This window comes from Pleurodeles waltl, chromosome 10 (genome assembly GCF_031143425.1).
Source record: "Pleurodeles waltl isolate 20211129_DDA chromosome 10, aPleWal1.hap1.20221129, whole genome shotgun sequence".
In the NCBI taxonomy this organism is placed as follows: domain Eukaryota; kingdom Metazoa; phylum Chordata; class Amphibia; order Caudata; family Salamandridae; genus Pleurodeles; species Pleurodeles waltl.
In genome coordinates this window covers 919,007,099-919,026,409 of record NC_090449.1, presented here as the reverse complement: position 1 = coordinate 919,026,409, position 19,311 = coordinate 919,007,099, and the positions used below count along the sequence as shown (strand labels likewise).

The 19,311-nt window shown below is 42.2% G+C and overlaps 1 protein-coding gene across 2 annotated transcripts in view; it reads left to right on the top strand.

Moving 5' to 3' along the window:
• ITGB8 (integrin subunit beta 8) overlaps positions 1 to 19,311 on the top strand; it is a 298,148-nt gene that overhangs the window by 133,940 nt on the left and 144,897 nt on the right. For both annotated transcript variants that reach the window (XM_069211685.1, XM_069211686.1), the window contains one exon: positions 15,984 to 16,230. In XM_069211685.1, coding sequence (XP_069067786.1) covers positions 15,984 to 16,230 — 247 coding nt within the window. The remainder of the gene's footprint in view (positions 1 to 15,983; positions 16,231 to 19,311) is intronic.

The window sequence follows — 19,311 nt, the reverse complement described above, 5'->3', positions numbered from 1 at the left end:
TGCATACAGTGGCTCAGCATGTTTCCCTGCAATGACAATGACAGATGCACAGCATACTTTGGTGGTACATACAAGTCTGTGACATGAGTTCCATACTCCATGTTGTGAACTGTCATTCATGTTTGGTACCTATAGCACTGCGTATGGTTACTAGTTCAGTCTGATACTTCACATGACTGTTCAGCTCTGTTACCTAGTAAATAGTCAGGCTTACTAGATGTCACACAGTATGCCAGCACATTGCACCATGGTGTCCCAGTGGGAACACAGTATGTGAGTATGCAAGGGTAATAGTCCTGTCTCTGGATGTTGTGCATGTGTATGGAGTCTGCCATCTTAGTTTTTAAACGATGGTCAGTAGATTTGGGGGTTTGAGGATATGGATCAGTGGCATATTGGATTACTGAGCTGTAGCTGTGTTTAGCCTAGGTTGCCATAGTGGTGTGCCATTGCATTGCTGTCATTGCTATGTACTGGTCCTCAGTCGTAGAATATAGTTAGTGTAGCTAGTACAATAGTCAGATATGCATGACAAGTGATGTGAAGTGCACATTCCAGGTTTTCACATTGAAGGATTAGGGCATTCTGGGAGTCCTAGTATTTGGATTGGCCCATAGTATTGGTGCCTTTGCCAAGGGCTTTGTGGGCCGTTTTATGCTGTGTGGGGTAGTGGCATGCAGGGGAGGGGCATTAGGTGATTTGCAGGTAGGTGTAGTGGAACATTCTTTTAAATAGGGAGTATTTGGGGGTGTGAGGGAGCATGCAGGACATGACAATTGTGTGACATGAATGTTTCTGGGTACTCACCAGACTCCAGTCCCTCAGGTATTCCATTCAGGCCCTCAGGATGCAGGATGTCCAAAACCTTCTCCTCCCATGATGTGAAGTGTGGGGGAGGAGGTGGGGGCCCACCACCGGTCTTGTACACGGCGATCTGGTTTGATGATGCCATGGAACGCACCTTCCCCCTAAGGTCGTTCCAACTCTTCCTTATGTCCTCCCTTGTGCGTGGATAGTTGCCTACTGAGTTAACCCTGTTGCCACTACTCCATTTTCCTGGCAATTGATGTTTGCTGAGCCTGTGCTCCAAACAGTTGTGGCTCGGCCCTGTCAAGTTTGTCCACCATGACCCTCAATTCATCTTCAGTGAAACGTGGGTGCTTTTGTGGGGACATAGTAGTGGTTGTGTTGATGGTGTGGGGGGTGTTGTGTGTGTAAGGGTGCTGTGTTGGGTGATTGGTGGGGTGTGGGTGCTGGGTTGTGTGAGATGGACGCTTCTTGTGAAATGCTTGTTATATGTGTTATGTGCTAGTTGTGCTGGTGTGTGATGCGTGTGGTGTGTGTGGTGTGTATGCATATAGTGTAAGGGTGCTCTCTCTGTTTAATTCCCTGCTGTTGGTATCTCAGATTGGCGTTTTTGTAGCAAAGGACTGTGGTTTGTGCGGGGGTGTGTTATATAGTGCAGTGTGTAGGGTGTGTGAATGTGTGCCAAGTGTGGGGTATTCAAACTGTCCAATGTGGTGTTGTGTTCTGAATGTAGTGGGTTCTGACCACGGCGGCTCCCACCGCCAATGGTTATCTGCCATGGAAGGACCTCTGTGGTGACTTGTGAGTTATAATATGATGGGCGGATTTTTGTCGGGCTGGCGGTGCTGATGGTGGAACCACCTCTTTCCTGCCCTCCAGTGTTTTGGTTATTTTTTGGCGGTCTTCATGATGTTTGTCGTAATACGGTGGTCGGATGGCTGCCAACATGGCGGTCTTTTGGCACCCGTCCCTGCAGCGGTCTTGCCAAAAGACTGCCAAAGTCGTAATGAGGCCCAATAAGCATGATTCTTAAAAACTAAGTTTGTGCTGGTATAGTTATTTGCTCACCTGTTGTAATATCCTTGGTCTTTCTCCATGACAAATGAATATTTCTACATGTAGAAACTCACTCTTCTAGCCCCCCCACTAATTTTGCTGACGTTACTTCACCTTTATCTCGCTGGAAAGATTTTGATTCTACCTTACGGAGGAATACATTTCTCACCATTCCCAAGGGGTCAAAGAGGGGATTGATAATACCTACAAATACTTTAGATTTTCTATATTATTTGAGGAACCCCTCAGCCTGTAGCACCCACTTAACGGAACAACTGAGAAAGATCTAGTTACCTTGTAACCAGAACTGGTAAATTTCAGTGTTTTTTTTAGTTTGGTATATTTAACAGCCATTTTCTCCTAACTAAAATGTCACTTTAATCTTTGTTTTTTCATTGAATTTCTAGGGCTTTTTGACATGAAGTAAGATTTTATTACCATATTTACCTATGTCAATCCCCTTCAGTGCATAGCCTTTGGCCCTGCTTCTTGAGGGTTTGGAATCAGGGCCTGACATGCAGCCAGACCTTGCGCCTAACCCCTTGTGGGTGCCCAACCCAACCTCCGTGCAGGTCCTTTAACCTTTTTCAATATCAAATATTTACATATGATATATGATATATTACTATGCCATCTATATATAATATAATATAATATAATATAATATAATATAATATAATATAATATAATATAATTTATAATAATATGATATAATATCATATTCTGAATTCCTCAGAGTTTTGACCATTAATATCTTAATAAACTTGTGCCAGTTTGGCAAATCTTCACAAAGCCTACTCTTTTTTCTATAAAGGTGGATTTTACAAAGTTTTGCAGTGATATGTCAAGGGGACGCAAAGACAAATGGGGCAGTTCTCAAAATTCATTTTGGCAGCAATACATTTGCCATAGACTTTGTACTCATGGGTAGCAGGCAAACAGTGAGTTGGGTTTGCATGAAATTTGGCAGGAGTGTAGATTGTGGTGTGCAGATGATCATTTTGGGGACTACAAGTAAGTAGTGTTAGTATTTTGTAAGTTGTAAGGCATTTAGACTTAGTGATACATGTTGTTGCAGTAGTTCCATGAACTTTCAAGCTATTGTGTGGTATTTCGCAAAGCTACTGCAGTACATAGCAATGACACGGCAATATGTGATTGGCTAATAACTGTCTTTACAAAAACTAAAGGCAGCCATATTGTTTTCAGTATGTTGTAGCTGTAATGTGCGCTACAAATATAGATATAAGCAAGCTTTAGGTTATATATTTTTTCCTACCTTGTACCACTTTATTAAAGTGGTAATATGTAGAGAAAATATTTATACACTTCTATGAACTTAAAAAATAATTGTGCGCAGTACCATGGTACTTCCAAGGAAGTATTGCAGCACATTAAAAAATAAAAATACATAATGTACAACAGTGCATTTTCAATTTTCTATATATTTAAATCCTCACAAAAATGTCTACAGATAAGTGCAGTAATACCTAAAAAAATACCTAAATATACCTTTGAAAATTATACGCTTCATGTGATTGGTATCAGAATAACAAATAAAGTTATATTATTTAAAGGTGGTGCGTAAATTATAAACGTAAAGTTCATACAGCTATAAATTTACAATTTTAATGTTTTTTGTATTTTAAGTTTGGTTTTATAGAAAGAAGAAATACAATTTTTCTAAAAATGTATATATATATATACATCTCTCTCCCTCTCTATATATATATATGTATGTATATATGTATATATATATATATATATATATATATAGGTATTTCTTCAAAAATGTGACTGCTAATGTTTCATTTATACTTTTACTTTTAAGGACGTTATAGATGTTCTCAAGACTGATGTAATATATTGCATGACGAGGGCGTGAGTTATAGTTACCTTAGGGCGCGAGCTATAGTTACTTGAAAGAACTCTAACTATAATTGCTGAATTTCTGTGGTTTTGTATGAGTAAATTCACACCCTAACTATAACACTGTATCCTTTTATTGAATTTCTAAGGTTTTTAAAATTCTATTCCTAATTCTAACGTCCCTGAAATATTTGTTTTTTCAGTGAATTTCTACATTTCTTTTTCACATAACATCATTTTCATTACTATACGTTAAGCCAACCGCCACTGCACACCGCCTTCTTCAGGCCCTGCAGGCAACCCCTATAACAACCCAACCTCATGCCCAGCAGTAGTTAGCCACAGGGCCTGCGACCAATCCCTGAGGCCAACCACTAAAAAAAAACCAACCCCACATGGCCCCCGTTCCTGTGGCTGATCTTGGCCCGGGATCCCCATCTCTCAGAGCTCAGCCTAAATATTACATTTTTTTTGGGGGGGGGCTGCACTTCCCCTTTTCATTGGTCGATCTCAGCGCAGGAGACCGCATTCCCTGTGGCCTAACCTAAATATTAGATTTTTGGGGGGGCGGAGCCACGTGACACCCTCTCCGCAGGCTAATCTCGGTCTTAGGGATCCCATTTCCCAGACCCTGGTCTAAATATTTAATTTTTTTCAGGGAGGGGACCATGCAGTCCCCCTCCCCAGGCTGATCTTGGCACCAGGGACTCCAACCACCAAGGCACAGCCTAATTTCTAATTTTTTTTTAGGGGGAGGGAGGCCGTGTTGCCTCCCCCTCCCAAGGTCAGTCTCGGCCCTGGGGACCCCATCCCCTGGGGCATGGCCTAATTATTATTTATTTTTTGGGGGGGCGTGTTGCCCCTCTCCCCAAGGCCAATCTCAGCCCCGGGGACCCATCCTGTGGGACCCAGCCATGTGACCTGGATGCACCCCAGGGAACCCAATCACAATGTTGGGGACCATGAGGGGGAAGCTTGAAGGCCCCCACAGGCCCAGCTGGCTCCCCACCTCCTATGCGAGCAAGCATTGCTGTCACAGAGAGGGAGCTGCTAAAGCACCTCCCTCTCTGTGAGTGCAATATTTCCTCTGTTTACCTGCCTGCATCTCTGTGGTGACGGTCGGACCGCCACACTCTAGACCTTACCTATGTCATTAAAAAAATTAAGAAATTGCAGTTTTCAGAGGTGGGTAAGGGTAAGGAGCTGTAAGATGGATAGGCAGTCTTTAATTAACAGCCAAGCACATCTTTGACAAGGATTATTTGCCGCACTGGCTAAAGTTGCGTGGCATTCTGTTGCGCCTAGCATCAGGACAAAGTGGAGGGGCGGGAGGAGGGGGGGGTTTTACACAAAACAAGAACACAAAAATAAACTTACCTGCCACATGGCCTTATTGCCGCATCAGCTCTTCAGGCTACACTGTCCACTGCAGGCACAGGCTCCCAACCTGCCCTGCTGCCAGTCCTAATGCTGCTCTCATGCTGCTGGCAGCATGAGAGTACTGCCAGGATTGACCTGAGCAGCCTCAATTTGCACTCCTAGGCAGACTGTGAGGCTGTACCTTCTGTCTCCAACCCAGCAACACTGCTCAGGGTGGAGAAAGCTCAGTGCGCGTGTCAGTTTGGCCATCCTGAGATGGCTGGCAAAACCCTTGTGCATGGCTGTCATCCCCAATGGACCCACCTGCAAGAAAAATAAAATGATAATAAACATAGTTTATTATTGTTTTATGTTTCAAGTTATACAGCTGCTGCTGTTGGTAGGAGAGTGACGCTCCTCTGCCATAGCGCCGCTGGTGACATTGTCCGAAAAAAGTGTAAATGGGAAAATGCATACAGCAGAATGGGCAACCAATGCTATGCTCTTGAAAATAGGGAGAGGACTATGCACACTCAAAAGCCTCTTGTTTAAAATATATATTTTCTTAAATAGCAAGTATTTTATGTTGCTGATGCAGAAATTATTGGAATAAAAAATGCAGTTTGTTATAATTACCCCTTGTAGCTTAATAAATATTAAAATCCCAGTTACTGATTTTCGTGCATATCCGAACTGTGGGAGTTGCGGGGGATACACTTTTTCCGAGAACTCCCTAGTCTCTTGTGGTTGAGCATGGTTCATCTGGTATGAAAAATAAATCCAGAATTTTTCACGCTGTATTCTTTCATTTAATTTTTTTAGCGGTTTCTAAAGCAGTCCTTGATCTTGCTTGGGAAGGTATTTCATCATGCAAGCTCATACTTTCTTTGGCCCAAGTTGTGAAGTCCCACAAAATACTAGCGTTATTTTGGCATTGTGGTTCTTTGCAGCCCCAGCCAACAAATATGAAAAAAGGTTAAATATACTTTACAATTGCAGTTTAAAATGGAAAAGAAAAGCAGATTGAAAATTCTATACATCATTGAAAAAAATGCTTAAGTATAGAAGCAATTTGCCTAATGTTTCAAGGTGCAAATGAGCACCATTGATTACAATATTTATCAAAATTCCATCTCCACCGGTTTGGCTTATGCATTTAACCAATATTTGTGGTCCAAATGTCACTTTCGAATTCCTATTTGTAATTGCATATGAAATAATAAATACAATAGGCTATAATGAGTGGCCTGCTACAGAAGATCGTGTTTTCATTTCAGTCCCTGTAGGGTTGCTTTAGATATCTCATCTTTGCATTGAATGTTAATTTGTTTACTTTATGTTATTTCCATAGTTTTGGAAAGCACAAACCACGTTTTTTCGGTGATTGAGCGCCACTGCAACAGTACTGTGGTCCTGGATTTACATGCTGCCATAATGGAGCTAGGTTACAGTTGAGAATGGTGCACTTTTTGCATCACTAACGTGAAACAGACAGAGTAGTTAAAAAAAGGTAAATGTCCTGTACACAGAGGGGTTACTTAGACATAGCACATTTACAATCATTAGTGCAACCATGTGCAAAATACAGTTTGACCAAATTTGACAAAAAGAGGTTTATCAACATGCATATTAAGAGGTACATTGTAAAAATTTCCAAGTTGAACAATCAGGGAGTTCAAGATTTACACTGGAGAATATTAAGAAACATATCCGTTTTGCACGTGAAACTTCTGTTGAACAAAAAAAACCTTTGTCATTGTGCAGTGTACAACATATAGAAACAAGCATTTTCAATGCAACGGGTCTCGCATTTGTTCGAGTTAGAGCTATTAGCATTGTAAAGCAAAAAAAAATAACGCAGTGCGATCGCGCTATGTAAAATGCAGCACGATCGCACTGCGTGGAAAATAAACAGATAAACTAGTCCGGACTCCAGGCTGAAAACATCAAGCCTTGTACGTTTTTGGTACTTTACTGGTGCTGTGTAGGTGGGCTAAACACCGGAAAAGGCATGACGTATGCATGCCTTTCACAAATAAAAGCAAGCGGATTTTAAAAGGCAAGCCCACAAACCAATGTAAGTGACGTGGCCTGGGCGTGGTTTTAAGCCCAAAGAGAGATTACAGAATGGACGGAGCACTTTGTGCTCACCCATAAAAAAGGTGCAGGTAAGTGGACATTATCAAGCGAATCAACTGAGCGTTATCCTGAAGTCTAGCCTTTCTTTTGTGACACATTCTTAAGAAAGAAAAATATGAGTTCAACTTTTTAAATATTGATAGTAGTGGCGTTCTTAACGGGTAAGGGAGAAGTGTTTTCGGGGTACTTTTGTTAATGCCTGCGTCAAAGGACTGCAGTTTACGAAGCAAAAAAAAATCTATGTGCATTTCAGTCTTACTTCATAAAAAGGAGGATCCTCTAAGGAGCTTTAATTTCCATCCAGGAAATATGAAATAATCAGAAGGACTGGTTTGTATGTGATAAATGTAAATTTAAATTAGCATCTTGCTTCCAGGGGCAGATATTGAAGATCATTTAATCTCAGGAAGATTTGGTCACAGTGGCTGGCGCCAGCCTATAGAATACAGCAGCTTGAAGAACAGCTTATACTGGGGCTAATCTTGAAACCAGTTAGTAGGGCATTTCCATGATGTATCCCATTTAGGGGCAATGCTTGGCTTATTGTGTGTAAGCCTTGCTTTAAAAAACAGTTCAATTGTCTTTAAACTATTCAGTTCATATTTAGATCCCTTGAAAGTATTGTTCCAAGAGATATAGTCCAGGGCAAAGTCAAGAATTTGTCCTGGGGTGGCAATAGCAGTTCATTTGAAGAAGTTTGAGAATTAGGCGATGTTACATCAGCTTGAAATTAACATGGTCATGATATTGTTCTCCACAGAGATTTTTCTGTGGTGAAGCTCAAAGTCTCACCGCGCTTGTAGTAGTTAATGCTAAGATCAGGTAGAAGATCACAGACCTACAATATTGTTTTAATTCTTATATATATTTTTACCTTTCAAACAATTGATATTCCATACACACTCAGGAGGAAAGAGCTGTGTCATTTGTTTCATGAAAACAACAGCCCCTGAAACGTGTTTCGCTCAAAAGGCCCTGGTCACAGCTAAGGGGAAAGTGATACTACTCAACCATATATTGTCAACCCAGCGTGAATACAACAATCAACAAAGAGAAGGAGCTGCCAACAGTGTGTTATCCATATGTTGGCCATCTCAAAGTGGTTTAAACTTAAATATTTTCAGATACAAAAAGAGAATGCCTAAACAGTGTACATGTTCACAAAATGCTGCTTTCACCCATAAATAAAATAAATGAATAGGCACACAAGAAATCGTGTACTAGAGCTGTATGCTGGGATGCAATACTTCGGGGGCAGAACATATGATAAAATGAATGTCGGAAAACAGCAATCAAGGTACACAAAGGTGGTACACAAAGGTGCATAAAGAAAGTGGGATGCACCTAGAAATCCACTAGTGGGGCAGTTCCACCTAAAATAGAGTAAATAAATTATAGGGAGGAAGCGCACCCTGTACAACACATATGAGTACATCTCATACAAGAAAGTAACCCAAAGACTGTCATAAAATGTTAGAAATGTTCAAAGATGGTACAAATGTAAGACAATAATATAAAAGCATGGCAAAGACACCAGAACATTAAACTGAATATTAAGCAAAAATGGCTGTGCATCAACATCATAATGCTGTGAATAAAGCTCAAGTCAGCAAGCAGTATTAACAACTGCCCATAATTGTGAATGACCAAAGCAACATACAACATAAGGAAAAATAATAATATTATATGAAAGTGCAAACCAACAAGATTCACCCAGTGTCACCCTCCGTGGTGTATCAGAAGATTAAGGTAGGGTGCCCTGGCCGGGGCATCCTCTCAACCATCAAAGCTAGATGAAAGTCCCCTCCTAATCTCCCTGCACTAAAAGCAGAAGAATGGTATCAAAACAAAGCAGAGAATATGTTGTACATGCAAACAAGGAAATCAAACAATTAATCTATATGTACTAATTGCATAGTGCTCACCACGTACCAGAGTCCACAAGGGCACTCCGGTACATATGCCACATATGTTGTGCTGCAGGTGATGAATTGTGCAGTTTGTTTATGCATGTTGGTCTGTTGTGACTTAACTGTCCTCACATTGGAAGAGAATTGACTGACCTTGCAATTGCCACATATGTGGAAGCCCTTAAGCTTATGAAAGCCCTGATTTTGACCCATTTTACCTTATGAGTCACATCACTTTTAACCAAAATATCTCTCATTGATTTGTTTCTGCGATAAGTGATCTTTGGGGGATCAGGTAAGATGTCACCAATAACGGATCACAATTAAGAAGGCCCCAGTTTATTTCAGGGATCCCTCTGATGTTACCAGATTCGTCATTAAACGTTGTGATAAATCTGTTGGAGCCATCACCTGTGTTGGTATTTGTTGGAAAGTGGATTATAGGTAAGGGCAGGTAGGTGCCTACACTTAACAATAGGCCACAGACACCCACTAGGTCCAGTCAAGGTCTCAATTAATCAATCCTGGCTCAACCCTTGGTAGCTTGGCCACGAGCAGTTAGGTTTAATTTAATATAGGGAACTGGAGATATGAATTTTTAAAGATTATGGGGCTGATTACAACTTTGGAGGAGGTGTTAATCCGTCCCAAATGTGACGGATATACCACCAGCCGTATTACGAGTTCCATAGGATATAATGGACTTGTAAAACGGCTGGTGGTAAATCCGTCACTTTACCGTCACTTTTGGGACGGATTAACACCTCCTCCAAAGTTGTAATCAGGCCCTAAGGCCCTTTATATGACTTCGATGGTCTTTTCCTAAGAACGCCAAAGCCACGGGCACCAGAAGACTGCCAGTACGACCACCATATAACGAGTATTAAAGGATTTCTGCTTCAATTTGGATGGAAATCCTCCAGCAGTCGTGCTGGCAGTCGGAGGCGCAGATGTAGTTTCACCACCGGTCCCGCCTCGCCAAAATGACACTGCCAGCCGTATTACGACCTGTAATACGGCCTGGCGGTGTCCTGATGGCAGGGTGCTGCCGGTGTCCCCTTAGGGAGGAGCTCCTCGTCAGACGAGGTAAGTGTCTGCCGCAAGTGGAGGCGGGTGGGGTGTGTGAATGGATGTGTGTGTGTGTGTATGCGTGTCATGAATGGGGGAAGGAAGGGGGGATTGTTTGTGTGTGCAATGTGCATGTGTACATAGAGGGTTGTGTGTATGTGTATGTATGTTGAGGAAAGGAGGGCATGTCAGTGGGGGTGAATGTAGTGAGTGCATGTGTGAGTGGGGGTGTTGTGGTGTATAAATTTGGGGGGTGTTGCATGTATGTGTGTGCGTGTAAGTGCAAGGGTGTGGTGGATGAGTGTGAGTGAGTGAGTGTCAGAGTGTGCATGTCTGTGGGTGTGTGCATGTATGCGGGGTGGGGGGTAAGTACGGGGATCGGGGTTGGCGAGTGAGTACGTGTATGCGAGGGGGTGGGGGTCACTACTGAGAGCTGGGGGTGGGGGTTTACTGGGGGTTCAGGGAGGTGGGGGTGGGTATGTGTTAGGGGAAAGGGGTGTGGGGGCTCTTGGGTAGGTGGCGGGGTGGGCGAGTCATCTACCATTGACAGGAATGCAAATTCCTGTCGCCGGTAGCCTTTCTGCAAAGGATTTCATGGTGGTGCTACCTCCATGAAATCCCTGGTGGAAAGGGGACACATGATACCGCTGGTGGTATTGGGTGGTCCGCTGGGCCAGAGATGCTGATCTCTGGCCCGGCTGTCCAACTGCCTTGGCATTACCAGCGGGATGTGGCTGTTTGGCACAGGCCAAACCTCCACACTCATAATGTGGCGGTTTTCACTGCCAGCCTGTCAGCGGTGAGACCGCCACCGTGGCCCTGGACTGCCAGGGTCATATTGAGGGCCTAAATGCTTTCTAGTACCTAGAAATCAAAAGCACCACTCTAGACATCTGGTCATACTCGACCAGGGCAAAGTCAAAATTTGAGGCCAACTGTGATGGATCCCTTCTCGGCTACACTAAACGGGAGGCAGGTTAAAGTTTTACCTTCACACTTAGACGATTTCTTGAAGATTTTTCTCAAAGTCACAAGTTTAGGAGGACCTCGCTGGAGCCCTCTTTGGATACACTGAGCAGGAGGCCTCAGTCAAACTTTTACCTTTGGACTTAAAAACATTTTGCCAGCTTTTCTTCCCTGACATTGGATGACCCTCTTCATCAAGCCAATTTCAATGCAACGTCATCAGATTGCCATTGTACAAGCCCCTAGTCAAATCCTTGACATCTGAGGCTCCAGAGCTTTTCAGCAGGACGAACCTGCAAATCAGGCCTGGTTGCAGTTGACGTTGGCCGGCATTCCTCTCGCCGTCAGGTCAGTCCAGTTATGGAGCTTTTTTTCCAAAGTTGCTCCAAACCTTTCCAAACTCCTGGATCTTCTCCCAGAAGCACTTTTAAGGTCCTTCAAATGTTCACAACTTACCCCAAGGTTTCAGAAGCTCTAAGTTCCTCCTTGGGGGTTAGGTTGTCAACTCCCAGAATGCACCTAGTCCAAATTCTTACATTAACACTGGTCACTGGTCAGTTGGGCTATTTTTGCAGGACGTGATGTAGTGGACTCTGGTCAGCTCCTTTTTACCTGTAGCTTACAGGGAGTCCATTTTTGAAGCTGTAGAAGTAAGGTAAAGTCCTTTTTTTGGTGACACCCAAAGTGTGTAGCTGGTGTAGTCCTTCTGAGTGCAGGGTCCAGGTACAGGCCAGGGGTCCAGTAGGACAGTCCTTCTTCTTCTTGTCTTTTTCCAGTAGGAATCTGAAGTGTGGGGCATCTCTGCCATATTTATCCTTGCTCCTGGGGTGAAAAGCAAGGGGGTTCTACTCCCAATCATGTGAAAGCCACCACCCTCTTGAGTGACCACTTCCTGGAAAGTGTGGCAAAAATCTATCCCAGGGATCAAAATTCCTCTAAAATCCAAGATGGCAAAAACTCAATCTTAGAGTTCAGATCTGGCTGAGTACACCCACTGATGTGGCTACGTTTGCCTTAACATACCCCTTTCCAGCCTTCTCTTAATTTTAGCAGGGGGCACCTGGCTGTCTGGGGCTGCAGGAAATGGGGGAGGTCAGGTTGCTGTCCCACATGTCCTTCCCTCCTTTGAAGTCCAGTTTGGCTGCTCTCCCCCAATCCTGTTCTACCATGTGCTAAGGAAGATCTCCGGCCACCAGAGGCTTCCTTTGTTTTAGCCCAGGACACTTCACACATCATCAATCAGCCTGGTGTAGGCTGCCAGAGGCTGACCAATCAGAGAAGGGCACTCCAGGACCGAAGTTGGTAACCTTGAGCAAGAATTCTAAAACTCCTTCCCTGTCCAAGTTATATTAAATTCAACAGTGACAAGAAGTTGGATTTATTATAACTTTTAATTTGATAACAAACTTGCTATATTTAGCTCCTTCCTATGGAAATAAATCTTTACTATTTTAAAATAAAGTCTCACCATGTTAGCCTATCGAGCCCATTCACTACAATGGGGAAAAATAATTTGGCTATGTTTCTCTCACCAGGGCTTACAAAACACCTTTTATAAAGCCCGTGCTTATAGTTACACTGCACCTAACCCTGAGGGCACTTAAGGCATACCTTAGGGGTGACATATGTAAAAATAAAGTAGCTTAGGACCATCTAAGTACTTTTAATTCAAAAGTCAAATTTGGGTTTAACTTGAACTTAAAGCAGCCAGCAAGGCAGGCCTGTCTTTAAAATGACATTGGGCACCACAGCAGTGCACCTATGGGTGTACTACCTATGCTGGGGCCCCTAACCCTATTTTCCCTACCATATTCTAGGGCCCTACAGGCAGGTTGGTACAGCCAATTATAATTAGTCTAATTTGCATATAACATTTTAATCAGAGCACAGGGCCTGGGACTGTTTAGCAGTGCCCAGGGCACCATCAGAGTCAGAAAAACACCAGTATGATTTGAAAATGGGTGCAAAAAGTGTCGGGCTTCTGCAGTCAGCCCAGTTTTCCCACAGTGTTCTGCTTTTCTGAGGTTCCAATGAGAATCTCCTCTCTACGGCACTCACTAATCCTGTGTACTGCTCTATCCATAACCCACTTGGATTATCCTCTCTCAGTACACCTTTGTAACATGCGTTGCTGTTCTAGGAGGAAGCCACAGTCATTGCTGCAATTCCTTAACATCAGTTCCCCATAGGGGAAACTCTATTTCAGTGAGCAAGGGTGACTACCCTGGGCATATGGAAGGCTGTTGCTGGCTGTTCATACATAAAGAGTACACTGTTCCTATAGAAAGGTGCACAGGTTCAAGAAGAGGAACTTCTTTTGTTAGAAGCAAGGGCCCTCACACACCCAGTGGGTGTCATGCTTCATCATAGGGCCAGCTCCTTGTCAGGCCGGCACTGCAATGCCTGACGGGCCCCACAAGGGGTCACTTTACCGGAGATCTTTTCAAATTGAAAGTGTGTGCTGTGAAAATAGTAGGACTACATTAAGGCATACCATTCAAGAGAAAGCTGGAGAAAAAGAAAATTAAAATTGTCTCTAAAGTCTTCAAACAACTGATTTAATTGGTATAGAGATTCTAGGTCAATATTAAAAACAAAGGGGAGAGGAAAAGGAGTAAGCTTCCACCACTCTGCAACCAACACTAAACCACACAGGGAAATTATCCTTAAGACTGGAACACACTGTTAACATGTTTCGCGCCCTGGGTGTCTCTGTAGATCATGTGGCGCTTCGTCAGGACGAGAAATTGTAACTCCTAGGCTTTTAGTGCACACCTGAGAAATCTTCAGGGAAACAATCAAGGAAGAACTACTTACATACAAGGCTATTCTATTCTATAGTCAACGTAGGGGAACCCTCCAATATTAAGGATGTGGCTCCTTGGGATGCAACAGACCTATTGGACTAGCGTCGTACTGCAGAGGTTTCTCTAACGCTGTCCCACGCCGAAGACCTACCCAGTGGCCGCGCTCCCAGAAGTCGCTGGCTGTTGACTTCTATTTAAAATCATGGTGTCTCTGTTATGTAGTGAACAGACTTCAACAGCCATATATATCCATATATATCTTATGTTTTTTTTGGTAGCAAGGGTATTTTTAGGGTTTAGGGTGGGTGTGGATTTTAGTGTGGCAAGGTTATTTTTAGATTTTAGGGTGGATATGGGTTTTTAGGTGGTAAGGGTATTTTTAGGGTTTGGAGTGGGTGTGGCTTTTTCAGTGGCAAGGGTAAAATTAGGGTTTAGGGCGCGTATGGGTATATATGGTAAGACATATGTGTTTGGTGTGTGTGTATAGAAGATATATGCTTATATATATCTTCTATACACACAGCAGACACACATATAAAGGCTTTATACTTACCTGTAAAAAACTTACATTTTCGTTGTAAAGCCATGCATGTTAAAGGCATATTGAGCGGTAAAGACTTGCGTGGTAAAGATTAATGAGATGTAATGACTCTGTGGTGAAGACGTGTGGTAATGGCATGAGTGGTTCCATCATTCAACCGCTGTTCAAAAAATACATATTCTGATGTTTTGCACATGTTTTTCTTCTTCCCAACATTCACCCTTGAACTTCAATTCAAAGTCTGTGACTGCCTTTCAAACATTTGCCACTGGATGGCTCTCCATTCCGTTCTGCTTAATGAATCTCTGCTAAACCCCAACCCATGAATCTGCAAATTCATATTCTCTTTCCCTGGCACTCCCACTCCTACTCCATCAGCCACATACCTCCATGTGTTTTTCAATACTATTATGATCATGGGATCCACATCACTTCCAAAGACCGTATTGTCCGTTAGCAAGTTCTTAATGTATGCAAAATCCATCCAGATATTCCTTTAAACACAAGCAAAATAATACTTTACAGGCTTGTACTGACCAGGATGACTATTGTAGAGGCCTACATTATGAGATTAATCAATAGCCATTGCGTTCCTTGGTGAAAGTAGATAACATTTCTATCAAAACCTCCCACACTCTATTACCATCTTCAAATTGGCTGGCTATTTGCAAAAAAAGACATACTTTGTGTACTACTGTTTTTATTTTTTAAGATATGTGAATGATCAGTCCTCCAGTTAGCTATCATAAATGCTATGTGCTTTCTCTTAACACTTGTTTAACTAACCTCAATCTTCTTCTCATCCTAAAACCTCTGTGGTGCTTCACTGTTCCATTTTTTAAACTACTAGAACCAAACATTTGGAATTGGCTCCTAGGTGAATTGCGTACCTTTCTTTCTCTGCCCACTTGTAAAACAGCGATAAAGGCCCACCTACTCATGCTTGAATGTGGCAAAAAATATATATTACTAACTCACTGTTGTACTCCTATGCTCGTCCATTACTCCTTAATGCAAGTATGCAGATGTGCACATATAGTTATTTCTCTACGCTGCCAATGGTTATTTTTTGTCTTTGTCACTCAAACAACATCCATCAAATAAAAAACAACAATGTATCTATTACCTTCCAAATTCTATATAAACTTTTTTTATTGCTACTATTGTCGAAATGCTTATCTCTTCTTAAATTATACATCGATTATTATTTGAAACCTTTATCCTGGCTTTGATTGTAAGTAAATTTGTGTCAAACTTCTAAAAGGAATACAACAGAATCATCTTCGAGAACCACTTGTTAAAAATGACAGAAGAAATATTAGTTCACGTGTACTTTAATTCCCGTCTGAAATAAAGCAGTTTGGAAAATGTATTCTAAGTTGGTGTTTGTGCTGAAACAACTGATCATTTCATAGCAGAATCAATCAGCTGTTTAACTTATATTGCTTGTTTGTCAAATAGGCACTGAAGCAAACTTTGTCGTAAAAGTTCTGCAACTGGAGACGTATCCTGTGGACCTTTATTATCTAGTTGATGTCTCAGCATCTATGCATCAAGAGATAGAAAAACTAAATTCCATTGGATTTGATTTGTCACAAAAAATGATACCTTTTTCTCATAATTTTCGATTTGGATTTGGATCATTTGTTGACAAGCCTGTATCACCATATATCAGTATTCATCCTGACAGGAAAGATAATCAGTGCGGGTATGTATTTCTTTGAGTTTTAGAAAACTGTTATGTGCACTCTTAAAAGAAGACTTTTTCAGAACAGCCGTCGAAATGTTGGGGTGTGTAAAATGACGCTTATGTTGCATGCATTTTGTCCCATGGTCACCCCTTTACGTAGTCCAAACAATCCTTCTTTGCCTTGCTTTTGTTTTGTTATTTGTGCCCATAGAGGAGTCAATACCCATCTCATGCACATGTGGCATTAAAACATGGTATCTATCTAATGCTTTGTTTTTTGGATCAAAGAAATAAATGAGGGCCTGATTACGACCTTGGCCGATGGGATAATCTGTTACAAACATGACAGATATCATGCCCTCCAGTTAGCAAGTTTCATATGATATAGGCGGTCATTCTGACTGCGGCGGTCGGCGGTCGCCGCCCGCCAAGCGGTTCCCGCCGAAAGACTGCTCCGCGGTCAAAAGACCGCGGCGGCCATTCCGGCTTTCCCGCTGGGCCGGCGGGCGACCGCCAGAAGACCGCCCGCCGGCCCAGTGGGAAAGCCCCTTCAACAATGAAGCCGGCTCCGAATGGAGCCGGCGGAGTTGAAGGGGTGCGACGGGTGCAATGGCACCCGTCGCGATTTTCAGTGTCTGCAAAGCAGACACTGAAAATCTTTATGGGGCCCCCAGGGGCCCTACGACACCCGTTCCCGCCATCCTGTTCCTGGCGGTAATTACCACCAGGAACAGGATGGCGGGAAGGGGGTCGGAATCCCCATGGCGGCGCTGCAAGCAGCGCCGCCATGGCGGATTCCCTGGGCCTGGGGAAAACCGTCGGGAAACCACCGGTTCCCCTTTTCTGACCACGGCTTTACCGCCGCGGTCAGAATTGCCCAGGAAGCACCGCCAGCCTGTTGGCGGTGCTTCCGCTGCCCTCCGCCCTGGCAGTCATGGACCGCCAGGGTCGGAATGACCCCCATAATTTAACTTATAATACAGCAGAATGGATATCCGTCACATTTCCCTTCCGCCAAGGTCATAATCAGGCCCTAAGTTGTTGTTTTTACTCCCTAGCATACAGCTTTCACAATGGATATTATAGTAAACAAGGTTTCTCTAGACAGTCACATTACCTTATTATTTTGTGGGTGGCTTTACTAATATAAATTATGAAAGCAATAAGAGATAGCTAACCTTCACCAAAAAAGTTTCTTGAGCTGATCTCCAATGTACAACACAGTAGTGATGATCCAGCCTTACTAACATCAGATTAGTCTAGTTCAACTACTTAATACAGGTGTTAAAATGATGCACCCATTGAAACCTATGGGCCACCTTGCACTTTGCTACACTAGCTTCAAAATTTTTGATGCTAATGCAGCAAAGCACCACAATAGTGTCAAAAATGTTGATGCTATTGGCCTAATGACCGCCATAGTGTGCAGTATTGTAAATACGGTGCACCCATGGTGTTGTTAGGTGTGACAGGAGCGATGAAAGAAAACTGGAATTTGAATATGTTCATTATTTAATGCTCATTAGGGCCTGATTGCCATAGGAGATAGTGGTTTTATTTTGTTTCATCCTCTCTCTCTCTCTCTTGCAAAAGGAGGGATAATATTTATACATAATGCCCACAAGGGCGTTATGAAGAAATATCAAGTACAATGGACGGGGTGAAGAGTACAATCAATTGCAGTAATTTGTATTTCGAATTTTATTAAGTAATATTTTTACATCAGGATTTAAGAGAACACATCTTGAGTATAATATTAAGAAGTACAACCTTGGTGAGTTAACTTCTTTATTAGTAATATAGACAGCAGGAAGCAATGGCACTTCATCCTCTCAAGTCTCCTCCAGCTGCCATTCTCCCTTAATTCCTCACCTCTCCCATTTTGCTCTCCACATCACTACATTCCAGTTGCCGAACAATACACTGTGGAATGTGCACATCCTAAACATAACCCAACATATCTTCCTCCTTTATATTTAAACCAAAAATGTAATAAAGGCAACATAAATATATAACTATAGCCTACATTGTGATACATTGAGTTTATAACCTAATTTTACATACATGGAAGAACATAACACTATCTTGACAATGTGCAATAGGTATAGTTAAACTGTAAGTGAAATACACAACAATTAAGAATTAAGTGCAAAAATAATCACCAATTAGTCCATACAGTAATCTCTTAATTTGTTAGGCAAAGTGATTACTCTGGTGGATGAATTGTGTCTAACTGCAATTTCTTTGTTGTTCTCCTTCATATTTTCATAGTTATGCCCATCATCTAATTTCACAGCACTGTTCTTACCTTCACTATCCCTTTCTTTTCTGAAAATTTGTTTCTTGATTTATTTTGTGTTTGGATATATGTACTTTGTACATACTCTCTTTTCCTTACTACATGTTAATTGTTTTCCTCTGATATTTCAAATTGACCCATCCACACCCTTAATAACTTAGATGTGAGAACACAACCTCTCAACAGTACAAATGCCGATACTTCTGTGTCAGCTTTGTTTGTAGTTTGTACCGCCCATAACAATTTTTATATTTGTGATTTACACCAACCCACACGCCTTGGACAATTGCACATTCTCTTTTAGAACTCTGTTGAACCTTTCAACAAGACCATTACTCCTGGGGTGGTACAAAGATGTTTTGGAGTGATTTATGCCCAAAAGATTTAACAATCCTTCAAACTGTAGTGATGCAAATTGACTACCATTATCTGTTACAATCTCATCAGGAATTTCTTCCCTAGCAAAAACGCATTCCAACCATATTATTATATTAGTTGAACTTGTCACTTTCAAAATTTTCACCTCAGGCCAGCAGCTGTATTGGTCTATGAGTACTATACCATATTCTGGGGTTCCTCTAGTTAAGCACATGGGTCCTATAATATCAATAGCCACCTTGCTCCAAGCCTTCTCCAGAACCTTGATGGCTTCAATAGGACTGGGTATTGTTACTTGACATTTATCACTAATGCACGAATAATACAGTTGCTGACAAAAAGTTCCACATATCTGTCTAAACCTGGCCACCAGAAACTTTCCCTTCTTCTCCTTCTCATGGCACACATGCAAATGTGACCTT